General features: G+C 40.8%; 1 protein-coding gene and 1 long non-coding RNA gene across 2 annotated transcripts in view; both read left to right on the top strand.

Annotated features, from left to right (window-relative positions):
* Window positions 1-16,501, top strand: part of LOC103516465 (DE-cadherin) — a gene marked incomplete at its 5' end in the record, with an annotated part of 35,473 nt that overhangs the window by 16,534 nt on the left and 2,438 nt on the right. Inside the window, 24 exons of the mRNA XM_026828858.1 lie at window positions 527-715; window positions 1,429-1,518; window positions 1,731-1,874; window positions 2,515-2,668; window positions 4,992-5,179; window positions 5,581-5,763; window positions 6,158-6,307; window positions 6,653-6,872; window positions 7,587-7,809; window positions 8,264-8,631; window positions 8,726-8,744; window positions 8,838-8,859; window positions 9,073-9,231; window positions 9,960-10,137; window positions 10,681-10,836; window positions 10,886-11,064; window positions 11,459-11,524; window positions 11,572-11,880; window positions 12,286-12,408; window positions 12,850-13,121; window positions 13,576-13,645; window positions 14,175-14,444; window positions 14,945-15,173; window positions 15,562-15,738. Of these exons, the coding sequence (XP_026684659.1) occupies window positions 527-715; window positions 1,429-1,518; window positions 1,731-1,874; window positions 2,515-2,668; window positions 4,992-5,179; window positions 5,581-5,763; window positions 6,158-6,307; window positions 6,653-6,872; window positions 7,587-7,809; window positions 8,264-8,631; window positions 8,726-8,744; window positions 8,838-8,859; window positions 9,073-9,231; window positions 9,960-10,137; window positions 10,681-10,836; window positions 10,886-11,064; window positions 11,459-11,524; window positions 11,572-11,880; window positions 12,286-12,408; window positions 12,850-13,121; window positions 13,576-13,645; window positions 14,175-14,444; window positions 14,945-15,173; window positions 15,562-15,738 (4,138 nt within the window). The remainder of the gene's footprint in view (window positions 1-526; window positions 716-1,428; window positions 1,519-1,730; window positions 1,875-2,514; window positions 2,669-4,991; window positions 5,180-5,580; window positions 5,764-6,157; window positions 6,308-6,652; window positions 6,873-7,586; window positions 7,810-8,263; window positions 8,632-8,725; window positions 8,745-8,837; window positions 8,860-9,072; window positions 9,232-9,959; window positions 10,138-10,680; window positions 10,837-10,885; window positions 11,065-11,458; window positions 11,525-11,571; window positions 11,881-12,285; window positions 12,409-12,849; window positions 13,122-13,575; window positions 13,646-14,174; window positions 14,445-14,944; window positions 15,174-15,561; window positions 15,739-16,501) is intronic.
* LOC113470435 lies at window positions 10,846-11,556 on the top strand. The gene is made up of 2 exons (XR_003393488.1): window positions 10,846-11,064; window positions 11,459-11,556. It is a non-coding gene; the product is annotated as an uncharacterized LOC113470435 (long non-coding RNA).

Here is a 16,501-nt window from a genome sequence, read left to right on the forward strand (position 1 = left end):
AACGCTTGTTTTTTTTCTCCTCCCAAAAAGAAAAATATATTACTGTTTGTGTTTATTTGTTGCTAAAAAATTTCCTTTTCGGTTTCCCCTTTTTGTTAATTTGTTTTCATTCTCGGATTTCTCGGTTTCCTTGCCTAAGTAGTTTACACTTGTTTGAGTTGGACTTTTGTTATTTTTGGCTTTTTTTAATCTTTCCTAGTAGCTCACCCAAAGTGTTTTCTAACTTTTTCTATAATTATTTGGAGAGGGAATGGTCCCTTGATTTCTTTCACCTTGAAGTTTTTTCATCTATTTGTATTAGTTCAACTCAATTACCTTTTCAGGTCGAAAGCCATTTCGAAGTAGATATTACTGATTTCAATCTAGTGTCCATCGTGGACCTCGATAGAGTTATGATTATGAAAGTTATTTTGATATAAAATTGTGGTTGGGTGGAAGAGCTCCTTTAGGAGAATCCTATCACATTAAATAACGTCATTAAAAATAATGTATTCCAAATGCCTCCGTGTCTGATTTCCATTTGCAGAGTTACGAAGAGCTCGTTCCCGAGGATCTTCAAGTTGGCAGAGAAGTTATGAGGATATCCGCCACCGATATTGACGATGGCAGGAACAGTATTGTGACGTACGAACTGAAGGCCAATCCGCCTGCAGATATGAAATACTTCCGCATCGATCCCAACACGGGGATCATTTATCTGGGACATACCATCGATGTAAGTAATCAGTTTAGTCGTATTTTATTATGTATATGCATCTCTGTACACTCAGAGGCAGCACAGAGATGATTTTTTTGCCATACTTGCTGCCACGGGCCACTTATGTATTTTCAATGATTATCTGGAAGAGGGCCTCTGAGTGAAATTCTGCCATTTTTTGGTGAATGAATTCCAAGAATCAAAGAGTCTGTCTCTCATGTTAGGGGGATGACATGGGTTTCTGTGGGTAAATACCATGGAATCTGCTTTGGCAGGATGTTGAAGTTGAAAAATGGCAAAAGTGCCACAGAGGGAAATAAAAGTTGAGCAGCGTTGATTTAATTAAATTTTCAAATCAATTAATTTGTTGCAATATAATGCACACTAATGAAGTAAATGAACAGTAATGAAATTCTCCATGAGATAAAACGAATTAAAAAGGGGATAATTATTGTATCTTCATATTTGTATTTACCTATTTATTAGGATCAAAAAAAAAAAAAAAATCAAATAACTCTTGGCTTTCACTGACGCATGACGATGCCTTAACAGGCGAAATGGCCATTTAAAATAAAATAAAATTTTAAAGAAGAAGAAAACAAGGGATCTTATTTCTACCAAATCATTTATCTAATGTTGGAATTGTTGTAGGTACCAAGTGTTTTTCCCAAAATAAGTTCCCAAAAACTTATTCTATTGATTTTTTGACACCATTTTGTTTGGCGTTTCAGAAACGGCCGGGCTACAAGTTCAACATGACGGCCACAGCTAGAGATCAAGGTCAAGACCCTCAGTCCAACAGGGTGGGCCTTAACATTCGCGTGGGCCCCTACACCTAACCCTCGGAGTGGGCTTTTTGTGTATGGAGTTAAGGTACACTTTTATCCCTCACTTACAAGTTCAAAACCTTCCCTTAACAAGGAAAACTAACTGAAAAAAGTAAAAATAGGGAAATCTAACTAACTGAAACTATTTGAAAGCCAACAAGTGCCCTTTCAATTAATTCTAACTTCTCTGATGTTGTTTACTCTAGAAATTGAACCGTGATAAGCCTGGTATTCCCAGCTACCAGGTCCGCATTGGAGCTCAGGATGAGGATGGTGCTGGTCAAAGTGGAATTCATGATTTTGTCATCAATCTGACCGACATTAATGACAACGCCCCCTACTTGGATATGGTGAGTAGATTAATATTATTATTTTATTTTATTCTCAAGAGGTTTGATAGATGGAGCTATAACTGTTAAGGACTTATCGTCCAGAAATCGAAGAGAGAAGGAAGACAGGATAGGAGAAAGCCAGCCGTTCCGAGAACAAACATTATACGTTCAGGATAAAATTCAAGTGGTATTGACTCTTAGGTCATTCTTCCTCGAGCATCCCAGTATTTTTCTACAGTAACTTGGCTGGCCTCCTTGGTAGGACAATCAGATAATTGACTCTCGTTCATAGGAGTTTGTAAGGAACCAAAAGTGTTGCAACCAATTATGTCTGGTGAAAATTCGGAACTTAGCTATTGCTGCTTTTCTTGGAAGTAAAATAGATCTTTGTGTTCAAATTTTCAACCAAATGATAAAATTCCAAGCCTCGATTATGGTTAGATGAACTACCTATTTCAAACATGCGTTGTTCATCTAAGTATTGTTGTCTGCTATTCGTTTCCATTAACAACACAATACATGTGTTTTTTCTTACAGACGGGCCCTGTCGTGTGGCCGGAAAACAAAGGCCCGGGTACAATTACCACTCTGGTGGCCAATGATATAATTGTTGTCTGCTATTCGTTTCCATTAACCACACATGTGTTTTTTCTTACAGACGGGCCCTGTCGTGTGGCCGGAAAACAAAGGCCCGGGTACAATTACCACTCTGGTGGCCAATGATATTGATTCGGAGGAAAATGGAGGACCGTTCAGATTTGAGATGGCACCTGAAGCTTCCGATGATATTCGGTCCAAGTTTAGCATCATTGGTGAGTACTTAGATGTAGAAATACCTTTTGAACTTCAAATGCTTGGACTGCCGGTCTCTTCTTGATTCCTTGTGTGCCGCATCCATTTTTGTTTAGGACTATTGCACTCTTAGACTGCGGGATTAAGGGGACTTTTTAGCCTCATTCTGGCACTATAAACAGGGCATATTCTATTCTAATCTGAAAAAGTGTTATTTGGTTAGCTTATATTGTTGGTAATGTTTATTCAAAATTATCATATGTGCACCGTTTCCATCTCTAATAAACGTTCGTATTTTACCTGCGCATAATTGAAGTTCCCTGCCTCTATGGTGTAGTGGTCAAAACGCTCACCTCGTAAACAGGAGGGCGTGGGTTCGATTCCAGCTGAGGCATGGAATTTTATCATTTATTTGAGAACATGATCTATTTTATTTGATATTCGGTCTGACCTAATAATGGAGCTCTAAGGGTTAGGTGGTAGAGAACGCCTCCGGTGTTAACCTCGCCTAGTGGTTACCTTCCATTTAAGAGGATATTATTTTATTATTCCATTCTAAATGTGGTGTAGTGGTCAAAACGCTCACCTCGTAAACAGGAGGGTGTGGGTTCGATTCCAGCTGAGGCATGGAATTTTATCCTCATTTATTTGAGAACAATTTATTTTATTTGATATTCGGTCTGACCTAATAATGGAGCTCTAAGGGATAGGTGGTAGAGAACGCCTCCGGTGTTAACCTCGCCTAGTGGTTACCTTCCATTTAAGAGGATATTATTTTATTATTCCATTCTATTCCAGGAGATCAACTGAATGCCCGCACCATGTTTGATCGCGAAGAGAAGAAGATGTACCAAATCCCCATCGCTATTAGATATTTGTGGAGATGATCTGGTTTGACTTAAGTCGATTGTATTTTGTGTATTGATATGAAGTGGAGAGGCTAATGTTCTCGGTAACATTGTTTCCACTGATGCTGTACTAGTATTATCTTCAGTATCTGACATATTGATATTTCTAAATTGCCCTTTTCTATAGGTTATGTTGCGTTTATAATCGATGTTCATATATGAGAAAAGATGGGATTAATGTTTGTAACGATACGCGATAGGTAGCGGAAATACGGGTAGAATAGACCTCACGTCTCAATTGAGACTACCCGGTAGAATGATTAGAAGTCCAATACCAGATTATAGTAAAAGAAGAAAAAACCAAAAACCGATAAAAGCTGAAAATACTAAAATTATGTATGTACAATTAATTAGTCCAGTTTAGAATTTAAAATTGATTTGGAATGTGGGTCTCGGATTAAGCCATCTGATTGGTTCATTTCAAAAAATTAGCCGTTAAAACGGAGTTTAAACTCAATTTGTGGTCCCCGGCCTAAGAGGTTTGATAGAGGGAGCTGTAACGGAGGTCTTATCGCCCCGAAATCGAAGAGGGGAGGACAGGACAGGCAAAAGCCAGCCTTTCCAAAAACGAAGGATAAAATCCGCACATACGTATATTGAATAATAACTAAATAAATTGGACTAGCTATTTTGTGCTTGATAGACCTCATCATCTCTCGTTTACTTTCCATTTCAGATCCAACACTGATGAAGAGGCTCTCATCTTCAACCTGGTCAAAGGAAGAACGGAACAGACCAACAGTAAGAATACGTTCGCCCTCAGTACTCAAGGCAATGAGGCTAAGATCCGTCTGGCTAGTCAACTGGACTATGAAACCGTGTCCAACTATACGCTCACAGTGCGAATTGAGGTAAGAATATTGCATCTAATTCATCCCCAAACTGTTGGCGTAACATGACTTTTTTGTCTTAGCCGACAGCTTTAGTATACACCCTGTATTCGTAGATTCGTATAAGCTTAAGCCATCTTTTAGAGCGGTTGCACCAACACCTCAGAGTGGGCTCTTTGTGTATGGACGAATTAAGCCGGTTCCTAACTAAGCTTAAAGATCTGGGCGATCTTCAGTAGCTTTTGGGTTAGGTGTTTCCCATTGATGTCTTGCAGAGGGTTGGCCAACTCTACAGTAAGACTCCATGATAGTAGAGAGTCAGTTACATTCGAGGATGGCATACACCCTGTATTAAATTTGGTACAAATTCTTTCTTTTGACCTGCGTCTTTTGGGGGACCAGTTTGAATCCGAGTGACGGGGTAGTGTCATTTGTAAGATATTCAGTTCAAACAAATTTATTCCTTTTTTTACACCTTTTAAGTACGCTACACTCATAGACATTGTAAAATTATAATTCCTTTAAAAACATTTTTTTTTTTTTTTTTTTCATTCCTTTTATTTTTAATTCCATTCTAAATTCCAACCTATTCCATTCTATTCCAGGAGATCAACTGAATGCCCGCACCATGTTTGATCGCGAAGAGAAGAAGATGTACCAAATCCCCATCGCTATCACCGACAGTGGCAAGAACCCCATGACTGGGACCAGCATCCTTACTGTTATCATTGGGGATCAGAATGATAACCCGATGAAGTTCGGCGAGAGCTCCATCTTTGTGTATAACTACAAGGTAGGAACCTCCCCGGCTAATAACTAACCAAAAATGCTCGCTATACAGTTGGAATACAAACTGCTTGAACTAAATTACATTTAATGTAACAAAGACGTTACTTAAATTTCCAAGTTTCCCCCCCCCCCTCAAGAGGTTTGCTAAAGGGAATTTGCAATTGCCAAGGTCTTATCGTCCCGAAATCCAAGAGAGAAGGAAGACAATAGGATAAAGCCGGCCCTTCCGAGAACGAACATTATGCCCTCAGGATAAAATCCGCCCCGGGCGAGAATCGAACCGGCAACCTAGCACTTACAAGATAGACGCGCTACCAACCAAGCTAACGGCTGGCAATGGGGCTTTTTACTAGGTTTTAGTCCAAGCCGACATCGACAGTTTTTTTTTCTTCTGAATGATTTCAGGGAGAAAATCCAGACACGGAAGTGGGCAGAGTATATGTGAATGATCCAGATGACTGGGATTTGCCCGACAAAGTTTTCAACTGGCGAGATGCTAAGCACAAGTATTTCGACTTGAATCCGACCAATGGAATGATCACCATGAGAAACGGAACGCATGGAGGCAACTATGTACTTTATTTCAAGGTGAGAACCTAGGGTGTTTTTTTCCCAGAGGTTTGATAGAGGGAACTGTACCTGCTATGGTCTTATCGTCCCGAAATCGAAGAGAAAAGGAAGACAGGATAGGAGAAAGCCAGCCGTTCCGAGAACAAACATTATCCAATCAGGATAAAATCCGCCCCGGGCGGGAATCGAACCCGCGGCCTAGCGCTTACAAGGCAGACGCGCTGTCTTCCAAGCTAACTAGTCTGGCTTAAAAGCCATTTGTTTACTCAGCTGTTTTACTCAAAACTTGATTTTCGTTTTTGCCTTCTTAAATATTGAATATGTCGCAAATGTCGGGATATTTGACCATTAGGCCATTTTTCCTCAAAATATTGAATAAGAAAAATTATAAACCCCGTCATTTGTATTACAGGTTACCGAGGAATCCTCTAGTTTCCCGCGTCATTCTGTGGAAGCCGTGGTGAATATTACGGTGCAAGTCATACCAGAGGAAGCTGTGGACAAGTCAGGATCATTCCGTCTATCTGGAATCACGGCTGAGGAATTTATTGAGCCCAACAGCGTAAGTGTTGACTTGTTTCTACTTCCAGCTAGGATCAGAGATCTTGAACCGCGTTTTACGAAGTCGGAGTTGGCTTCATTGGCAATTTCAAATTGAATTGTCCGACCTTTATAAGTCTTTTTCGTCGATTTGATTTTTCCATTCACTCAGAATTGGACTTTCCTCACATTTTATGTAGGAATCGACCATCCATTCATTTTTAGCTAAATTCCCTTTACGGGTGAGCTATTCATTTCTAACGGTAGTCACAACTTTGGGTCGGGTTTGTGTTTTTTGGGTCACTAGGAAGCTGATTTCTATGAAAACTATTTTTTTAACCTAAATTTATATATTCTCCATTTACAGAAGGGCATCAGCAAGGCCACCATACTAAAGAATCGTCTCGCCAAGTTGTTAAACACGAGCGTTGAAAACGTAGACGTGTTCACTGTTCTCCACTCACCTCACAATCTGAACTCCAACCAATTGGATGTCAGATTCTCAGCCCATGGATCCCCTTACTATGCGCCCGAGAAGATCAACATGGCCATCGCCAACCATCTGGGCATCATCGAGAAGGAATTGGGTAAGTTAGAGCTCTTCAAGCAAAGTTTTTATTACAAAATTTAACATATTCTGTACCAAATACATAAGACCTAGCCTAGACTGTGGGAGTAAAGAGACTTTTCAGTCTCATTTTTGCAGTATGAACAGGGTATATTTTATTCTATTCTATTGGTGAAGGTTATGTTGGAAGGAGATTGAGTAAAATGTTGAAGAACGCAGAGCAAGAGGCAGGCCAAAGAAAACACGGGAACATTTTGCGTGAAGAATGATGTGTATTGTTGTTGTAGCGGCTTCAGCTGTAGCCGAGTGGTGATGGCAGAATAAAGAAAATATATCTTTTTTTCTGTCATACACCGGGGTGATGGTCTCTAGCTATGTTTAATTGGCTCTCCCGAACCGCAGTCAACCATTGTGAGAACTTGTGCTTTTAAAGCAGAGAGAACCCTGAAAACTGCCAGCTAGCTAGGCTGGTTAGGATTAGCTGTTTTCCTCCCTGTTTATAGTCCCACAGCTAGACACTAGTCTACTCTCTGTTTAACGTCCCCTAGCCAAATAGTATGTAGTAGGTTACTGCTGGTGTAAACTTGTAAAAAGGACTCTTCAGTCCTATTCGAGCAGTATAAGCACTGTTTTTTTTTTTTTTTTTTTTTTTTTTTTTTTTTTTTTTTTTTTTTTTTTTTTTTCTTTCTTTCTTTCTTTTTTCATTCATCATTCAACCCCCTCTTCTCTTCAGGTGCCGAGATCCTGATGATCAACATTGACGAGTGTCTTCAGGAGAAGGTCTCCTGTCCTGATTCTCTCTCCTGTATCAACTTCCTCAACAAGAGTAATGTACCATCAGCTGTGTACACCAACACCACCTCGTTTGTGGGTGTGAACGCTGTGATAGATCCGTTCTGCAAGTGTGAATTCCCGCAGCGTGTGTGTTATAATGGGGGCACTCCAGATGGAGACAGGTGGGAGTGTTTTTCAATCAATCAATCCATAATCGTTATGGGACGGGTCGATGTAGAGTGTTTTTATGTTTATTATTTTTTTAAGGGTTTTTTTTTTACGAGGAGAGGAAAGCTCTTAGACCTTCTGTGTGGGACTCGTGCATGGACCGCCCGGTATCCATGGGCGGTTTTAAGGGTTTAACATCACTATATATGTACAATAACTGCTAAGGTCTCTATGAGGGTTTTACCCTCCATTCGGCAAGCTAGATCAGGTCCAGGTCCGCCTGTCCTTTTCAGTCTTACCTGTCATAGTGAGTCGCAGGTCTTAGGTTTTTAAGATAATAATAACGTAAACAATTTATTAAAATTCTCTACACCTGACAGGTATCTCAATATTTGCCTTACGACACAGCATTTTGTATTTTTATACACATTCTGAACTTTCTATCATTTTCATATTTTTTCCCCTCAGGTGTATATGTCCCGACAAATACGAAGGTCCCCGCTGTGAGAAGGTCTCCATTGGTTTCAACGGGAACGGGTACGCCCTCTACCCCACCCTTCAGTCCTGTGCCGACTTCACCCTCTCATTCGACATCCGTGCCTACAAACCCGACGGTCTGGTGTTCTATGTCGGCCCGACCTCTCAGCGTTCCTCCATGGGCATCCAGGACTTCATGTCCTTCGAGCTGCACAATGGATTCCCGGTCTTGCTGGTGGATTATGGAACCGGAACAACAAGGTTGGATATGCAGGAGATCAAGCTGAGTGATGGAGGCTCGCATCATATTGATATTATACTGAGTAACACGGTAAGTTGTTCTAGCGGCTTCAGCTGTAGCTGAATGTTGATGGCAGAATTAAGAGATAAAGAAGTGTTTGTCCGAAATTATGACAAGACATAACTACCCAATTTCTGTTTTTGCCACGATAGACTTGAAAGGTCTAAAATTGTAAGAAAGTGGCATTTTAGGCTAGAGAGGCTCAATAATTATTTGACGACTTCAAGTACCAATTCATGTCATCAAAAGCTTTTTCCCCATCAGAATTGAAGGGCACCCCACTGATGTAAAAGAATGTGTTTTGAAGTAAAGCGAAAGCGGTTCCGAGGCACAATTTAAATAAATAAATCTTCTTCTTCCTAGCCTTTTCCTACTCGCCAGTCTAGTTAGCTTAGTTGGTAGTGCGTCTGCCTTGTAAGCGCTAGGCCGCGGGTTCGATTCCCGCCCGGGGCGGATTTTATTATTTCAGAACAAGTTCAAATTGGCCGCGGAAACTCAGATCTTCATTCACTTGATCGACGTCAATGATAACATTCCTGTGTTTGTGTCGGATGATGGTACCTCCCTGTCGCATAGTGTACTTGAGAATGAACCACCCGGTACTACTGTGATGCAGGTCAAAGCTGTCGATGCAGACTCCAGCTTCGAACATAACCAGGTGAGTTTTCTCAATGAACGAGTGAGTGGCGGGAAAATAGTAAATGAAATTATGAATGAGAGTAAGGAAAATATAGTAATTGATGTAAACAAACGTAGTAAAATTAAATGAATGGGTGTGGAAAATACGTGGTAAAAGAATGAGGGTAAGTAAATGTGGTTGAAAAAGGTTAGAAAGAAGTATTTTGGTGAAACGAGAGAAAGAGAAACCAGTGATTTGCGCGGTGGATTTCGGATTCGGAGGTTGGTGGTTCGAGTCCAAGTCAAGTCATAAAATACGTAATCGAGGTGTATGACATTTGTGTCAAGCATTTCAGTATGCTTAGCACAGTTAAAATTTCTTTCTAATATGAAGCATAGAACATGCAGTGCTTGCCATTTGATTGTTTGTTTCTAAATAACCTTTGGGATTGAGTGATTATTTCGAGAAAACTTTAACACGTATAAGATGGCACCAAAATTTGGTATTTTGTTCTCTAGGATCGCATTATTACAGGCCCCCATGGGAAACATGTGAAATGACCACCTTTCACATACCTACGTGTTAACTTCTAAATAACCTTTGGGATTGAGTGATTATTTCGAGAAAACTTTAACACGTATAAGATGGCACCAAATTTTGGTATTTTGTTCTCTAGGATCGCATTATTACAGGCCCCCATGGGAAACATGTGAAATGACCACCTTTCACATACCTACGTGTTAATTGATTTGAGTGATTGTTTCCAGATTACTTACGCGTTAGCTGATAACACGGACAACTTTGCTATCGACAAGGACACAGGTACCATTACCACACTGAAGACGTTTGATCGGGAAGAGAAAGATGTCTACCATGTGAAAGTGATCGCTACGGATAGCTCCGAGTCTGCCAATCATCTGCCCGGATCCAAGATGCATAATCAAGGTAAGATAGAGAGTCAAAAAATTTGCAACTAATCGATTCTGCGATTTATTATTGCAGGGCGAACTCAGTCTCGTGAGGAATATGAGTAGCTGTGAAGTGTAAAGCTGTGTCCACACATAGTCGATTGAGATGGATAAACAGTCCATACTGCCTCGACAACATAGATTCATCTCGTCGATCGATCGACTATGTGTGGACACAGCTTAAATGCCCATGGCGATAGCAACCAGTGCTATTATTGTAGGTGAATATTGGGTTCGTTGAATAAAGAAACTAATTAAAATGAAATATTTAGAAACTCCCACAATGCTGCAGTGATTTCGGAAAATTAAGGAAGACAATAGGATAAAGCCGGCCCTTCCGAGAACGAACATTATGCCCTCAGGATAAAATCCGCCCCGGGCGAGAATCGAACCGGCAACCTAGCACTTACAAGATAGACGCGCTACCAACCAAGCTAACGGCTGGCAATGGGGCTTTTTACTAGGTTTTAGTCCAAGCCGACATCGACAGTTTTTTTTTCTTCTGAATGATTTCAGGGAGAAAATCCAGACACGGAAGTGGGCAGAGTATATGTGAATGATCCAGATGACTGGGATTTGCCCGACAAAGTTTTCAACTGGCGAGATGCTAAGCACAAGTATTTCGACTTGAATCCGACCAATGGAATGATCACCATGAGAAACGGAACGCATGGAGGCAATAAGTAAGATAAATTAAATTTTTTCTTCTGAATGATTCCAGGGAGAAAATCCAGACACGGAAGTGGGCAGAGTATATGTGAATGATCCAGATGACTGGGATTTGCCCGACAAAGTGTTCAACTGGCGAGATGCTAAGCACAAGTATTTCGACTTGAATCCGACCAATGGAATGATCACCATGAGAAACGGAACGCATGGAGGCAACTATGTACTTTATTTCAAGGTGAGAACCTAGGGTGTTTTTTTCCCAGAGGTTTGATAGAGGGAACTGTACCTGCTATGGTCTTATCGTCCCGAAATCGAAGAGAAAAGGAAGACAGGATAGGAGAAAGCCAGCCGTTCCGAGAACAAACATTATCCAATCAGGATAAAATCCGCCCCGGGCGGGAATCGAACCCGCGGCCTAGCGCTTACAAGGCAGACGCGCTGTCTTCCAAGCTAACTAGTCTGGCTTAAAAGCCATTTGTTTACTCAGCTGTTTTACTCAAAACTTGATTTTCGTTTTTGCCTTCTTAAATATTGAATATGTCGCAAATGTCGGGATATTTGACCATTAGGCCATTTTTCCTCAAAATATTGAATAAGAAAAATTATAAACCCCGTCATTTGTATTACAGGTTACCGAGGAATCCTCTAGTTTCCCGCGTCATTCTGTGGAAGCCGTGGTGAATATTACGGTGCAAGTCATACCAGAGGAAGCTGTGGACAAGTCAGGATCATTCCGTCTCAGGTGATCCAAGTGAAAGCGAACGACATAGACGACGCGTCCACACTAGAGTACAGCATCGTGGACGGTAACATCGGCAACGCCTTCAAGATCGAACCAAAAACCGGCACCATCTTCGTCGGGAACACGCTGGACTACGAGAAGATCACGAGCTACGAGCTGCACATTCGCGCATTTGACGGCGCGTCTGAGGATTTCTGTACGGTTTTCATCAAGGTGACGAATGTGAACGATAATCTGCCCGAGTTCGAGAACGATATCCACGAGATTACCCTGGAGGAAGAGACTATCCCGAAGGACTGCATTGCTACGGTAAGTACCAGCGTGATGAGCCACGGGAAGGATTATAAGACTTGTTTAGACTGCGGGAGTAAACGGACTTTTCAGTTCATGTCAGTTTCGTTTGTGTCAGTTGGAAATCTCTATTAATGCTCTGAAATTTTGAACGGTAGTGCCATAAAAAGACTAAATTCTTCAGCAGTTTTTAAGATGAAATCTCGATGTGTTTGCTGATTTCAGTTCAAGGCGTATGATCCTTATCATTATAAGACTTGTTTAGACTGCGGGAGTAAACGGACTTTTCAGTTCATGTCAGTTTCATTTGTGTCAGTTGGAAATCTCTATTAATGCTCTGAAAATTTGAACGCTAGTGCCATAAAAAGACTAAATTCTTCAGCAGTTTTTAAGATGAAATCTCGATGTGTTTGCTGATTTCAGTTCAAGGCGTATGATCCTGACATCACCAATAGATCAGCACCTCAGCATATCAAATATTTTATGGTGGATCATGAAGAGCTCGGTCTTACCATAGACCAGGAAGGATGTCTAATGTTGACCAAGGTAAGACTCGAACTCTATGGGTTATCCTGTGACAGCGTTCATAAATGAAAACAAGTATGAAATACAGATCATAATTCAACTTGTAACAATCAATAAAGTTATTTATAGAGGGAAAAAAGTTACGCAAGTGAACCAAGTTTAAAAGTGGCTCACAAGCTCCCAGATACTTGTAACAATCAATAAAGTTATTTATAGAGGGAAAAAAGTTACGCAAGTGAACCAAGTTTAAAAGTGGCTCACAAGCTCCCAGATTTAGCCCATTCTCCTTAATCCATCTTTTAGGGCTGTTTTCCCCTACACCTAAGCCTCGGAGTGAGCTTTTTGTGTATGGAGTTAAGGTACACTTTTATCCCTCACTTACAAGTTCAAAACCTTCCCCTAATAAGGAAAACTAACTTGATATAGAAGGAGTAGGGGTTAACCCATCCTTTATACCAAAAGTTGATAAGCCAAACCAGTGGAGGTCGTCTGTGGATTAGACGAGCTTCAGGTGCCGAGATCCTGATGATCAACATTGACGAGTGTCTTCAGGAGAAGGTCTCCTGTCCTGATTCTCTCTCCTGTATCAACTTCCTCAACAAGAGTAATGTACCATCAGCTGTGTACACCAACACCACCTCGTTTGTGGGTGTGAACGCTGTGATAGATCCGTTCTGCAAGTGTGAATTCCCGCAGCGTGTGTGTTATAATGGGGGCACTCCAGATGGAGACAGGTGGGAGTGTTTTTCAATCAATCAATCCATAATCGTTATGGGACGGGTCGATGTAGAGTGTTTTTATGTTTATTATTTTTTTAAGGGTTTTTTTTTTACGAGGAGAGGAAAGCTCTTAGACCTTCTGTGTGGGACTCGTGCATGGACCGCCCGGTATCCATGGGCGGTTTTAAGGGTTTAACATCACTATATATGTACAATAACTGCTAAGGTCTCTATGAGGGTTTTACCCTCCATTCGGCAAGCTAGATCAGGTCCAGGTCCGCCTGTCCTTTTCAGTCTTACCTGTCATAGTGAGTCGCAGGTCTTAGGTTTTTAAGATAATAATAACGTAAACAATTTATTAAAATTCTCTACACCTGACAGGTATCTCAATATTTGCCTTACGACACAGCATTTTGTATTTTTATACACATTCTGAACTTTCTATCATTTTCATATTTTTTCCCCTCAGGTGTATATGTCCCGACAAATACGAAGGTCCCCGCTGTGAGAAGGTCTCCATTGGTTTCAACGGGAACGGGTACGCCCTCTTGTTCATTTAAATGAGGGATAATCGATTCTAAGTAAAGGGACTTTTCAGTCTTTAACCCACAGATATTTTAATCGTGTCTATTAAATGAGAGATATTCTATTCGAAGTAAAGGGACTTTTCAGTCTTTAACCCACAGATAAACTGCTGGGGTGAAGGAACTTTTCAGTTCTATTCAGGCAGGATAAACAATCCAGATAGCACAGATTTGTTGTAACATCTTTAAAAAGACGATTTTTAAACCATGGGTATATGTATAGGAAATGCAGGATAGCGCGCCATCGTTTCCCGATTTCGAAAGGAAAATACACCTTTACTTGTAGCGCCTAAATAACCATAAATCTCTGGAATGGGCCTCAGGATGCCTAAATAGACTCTGTCAATTTGTATTTGACGGGCTTAGTATGAAAGGAATTCCGCTGGTCTAGCAACCTATTTGAGATGGGTTGAGATTTGCTTACCTCATTTACTTGCTTTGTTAGGGCCAAATAGGCATGCTCTTTTGGCTAGGGTCATTAAAATACGCCCTCTACCCCACCCTTCAGTCCTGTGCCGACTTCACCCTCTCATTCGACATCCGTGCCTACAAACCCGACGGTCTGGTGTTCTATGTCGGCCCGACCTCTCAGCGTTCCTCCATGGGCATCCAGGACTTCATGTCCTTCGAGCTGCACAATGGATTCCCGGTCTTGCTGGTGGATTATGGAACCGGAACAACAAGGTTGGATATGCAGGAGATCAAGCTGAGTGATGGAGGCTCGCATCATATTGATATTATACTGAGTAACACGGTAAGTTGTTCTAGCGGCTTCATCTGTAGCTGAATGTTGATGGCAGAATTAAGAAACAAAGAACTAAAGAAGTGTTTGCCCGAAACTATGACAAGACATAGTAACTACGCACTTTCTGTATTTGCCATCTTTGCCACAATAGACTTGAAAAGTCTAAAATTGTAAGAAAGTGGCATTTTAGGCTAGAGAGGCTCAATAATATTATTCGACGACTTTAAGTACCAATTCATGTCATCAAAAGCTTTTTCTCCATCAGAATTGAAGGGCACCCCACTGGTGTAAAAGAATGTGTTTTGAAGTAAAGCGAAAGCGATTCCGAGGCACAATTTAAATAAATAAATCTTCTTCTTCCTAGCCTTTTCCTACTCAAATAGGGTCGGCGTTTCTTGTCAGCCCCTTTCAGGCAGCCCTGTTGTGTACCTCATGCCCTGTTAAATAAATATAGTGAAAAACACCCTCAGACAGGCCGATTTTATATCTATCTCTTCGCATTATTTCAGAGCATGGAATTGCAAGTGGACCGATGTAAACTGTCCCAATGTCTCACACTGAAGACGCCCAAAGGTTCCAACGTTCTGCTCAATGTAAACGGACCCTTGCAATTGGGGGGCACGTTCCTGGATTTGGATAAACTGGGACAACAGATGAATTGGAGCTCCAAGCCAAGTATGGTGCCATTCTCTGGATGCATCAGTAATATGACGTTCAACAGGAAACTCTACAACTTAGGTAAGTGTTCCCTTTACCCTAAATTCAGTTTGTTTGTTTTTATCATCAGATGATTAGCATTGAAGGACTTTACTTGTATAAGGTTTGACATAAGGAACTATAGGTCTTCGTCCCGAAATTGTAGATTGATAGGAAAAAGCTAGTCATTTCAACAATTCAAGAAAGGACCTTATCTCCTTACTCTTGGGAGAAAATCTGCCCCTGGCGGGCCTAGCGCTTATAAGGCAGACGCGCTGGCAGTGTTCCGGGTTTGAGTCCCGAAAAAAGTTATTTTTTTCCATGGCAAAGCACAGGGCAATTTTTCTATGATTTTTCTGGTATAATGACCAGAGGTAGAGGTATAAAAGTACCTAACATTTAATATCTAACTGATTTTGTTTGTTTCCAGGGTTCCCATCGTTGAATCACAACGCTGAAGTAGATTGCGGGAACGTACTCACCGGAGCATTCGTGTTTGGCGTGGACTCGAGTTTCCTGATAGCCATTCTGATATGTTGTGCCATTCTGTTGCTGCTTCTACTGGCAGTCATAGTGCAGAGGAAAAAGACTGATGATAACTATAAAGGTAAGATTCGCTTTCTTTATGAAAAAGTTCCCGCTCAGTAAGTAATTGCTCAGTTAATCTATTGTTGTTATTACTTTATTACTATCTTATTGTTTCTTTTATTATAGTTACTTTACTATTTACTAACCTAGTCAATAAAAATAAAAAGACTAGTGTTTCACCGTCGCTTTTACATATTTCGTAGCAATGAAACAACTGCTACATTAGACGCTTGTGGTCTGTGTAGTAGCATGCCTCTCATCAGATGGGCGAGAAGAGACACAATACTTCCCATTTAGGTGCTTTGCTCATTCTCGGTCAACTCAACACGAGAACACCAGAAAGTAAACCGTTCAAATTTTTGCAATCGAAATACGAGTGCAAATTTTTGTCGATGGTGGTATTTGAACTCGAGATCTTCTACGTGGCAAGCAAGCGCGTTACCACTGGACTAACCATGTCCCCATATAAATACATATGTAAAACTAGGTAATTGGTATCTTTATGAAAGAGTTCCCGCTCAATAAGTAATTGCTCAGTTAATTTATTGTTATTATTACTTTTATTACTATCTTATTGTTTCTTTTATTATAGTTACTTTACTATTTACTAACCTAGTCAATAAAAAGACTAGTGTTTCACCGCCGCTTTTACATATTTCGTAGCAATGAAACAACTGCTACATTAGACGCTTGAGGTCTGTGTAGTAGCATGCCTCTCATCAGATGGGCGAGAAGAGACACAATACTTCCCATTCAAGTGCTTTGCTCATTCTCGGTCAACA

This window comes from Diaphorina citri, unplaced genomic scaffold (assembly GCF_000475195.1).
Source record: "Diaphorina citri unplaced genomic scaffold, Diaci psyllid genome assembly version 1.1 scaffold1575, whole genome shotgun sequence".
NCBI lineage: Eukaryota > Metazoa > Arthropoda > Insecta > Hemiptera > Psyllidae > Diaphorina > Diaphorina citri.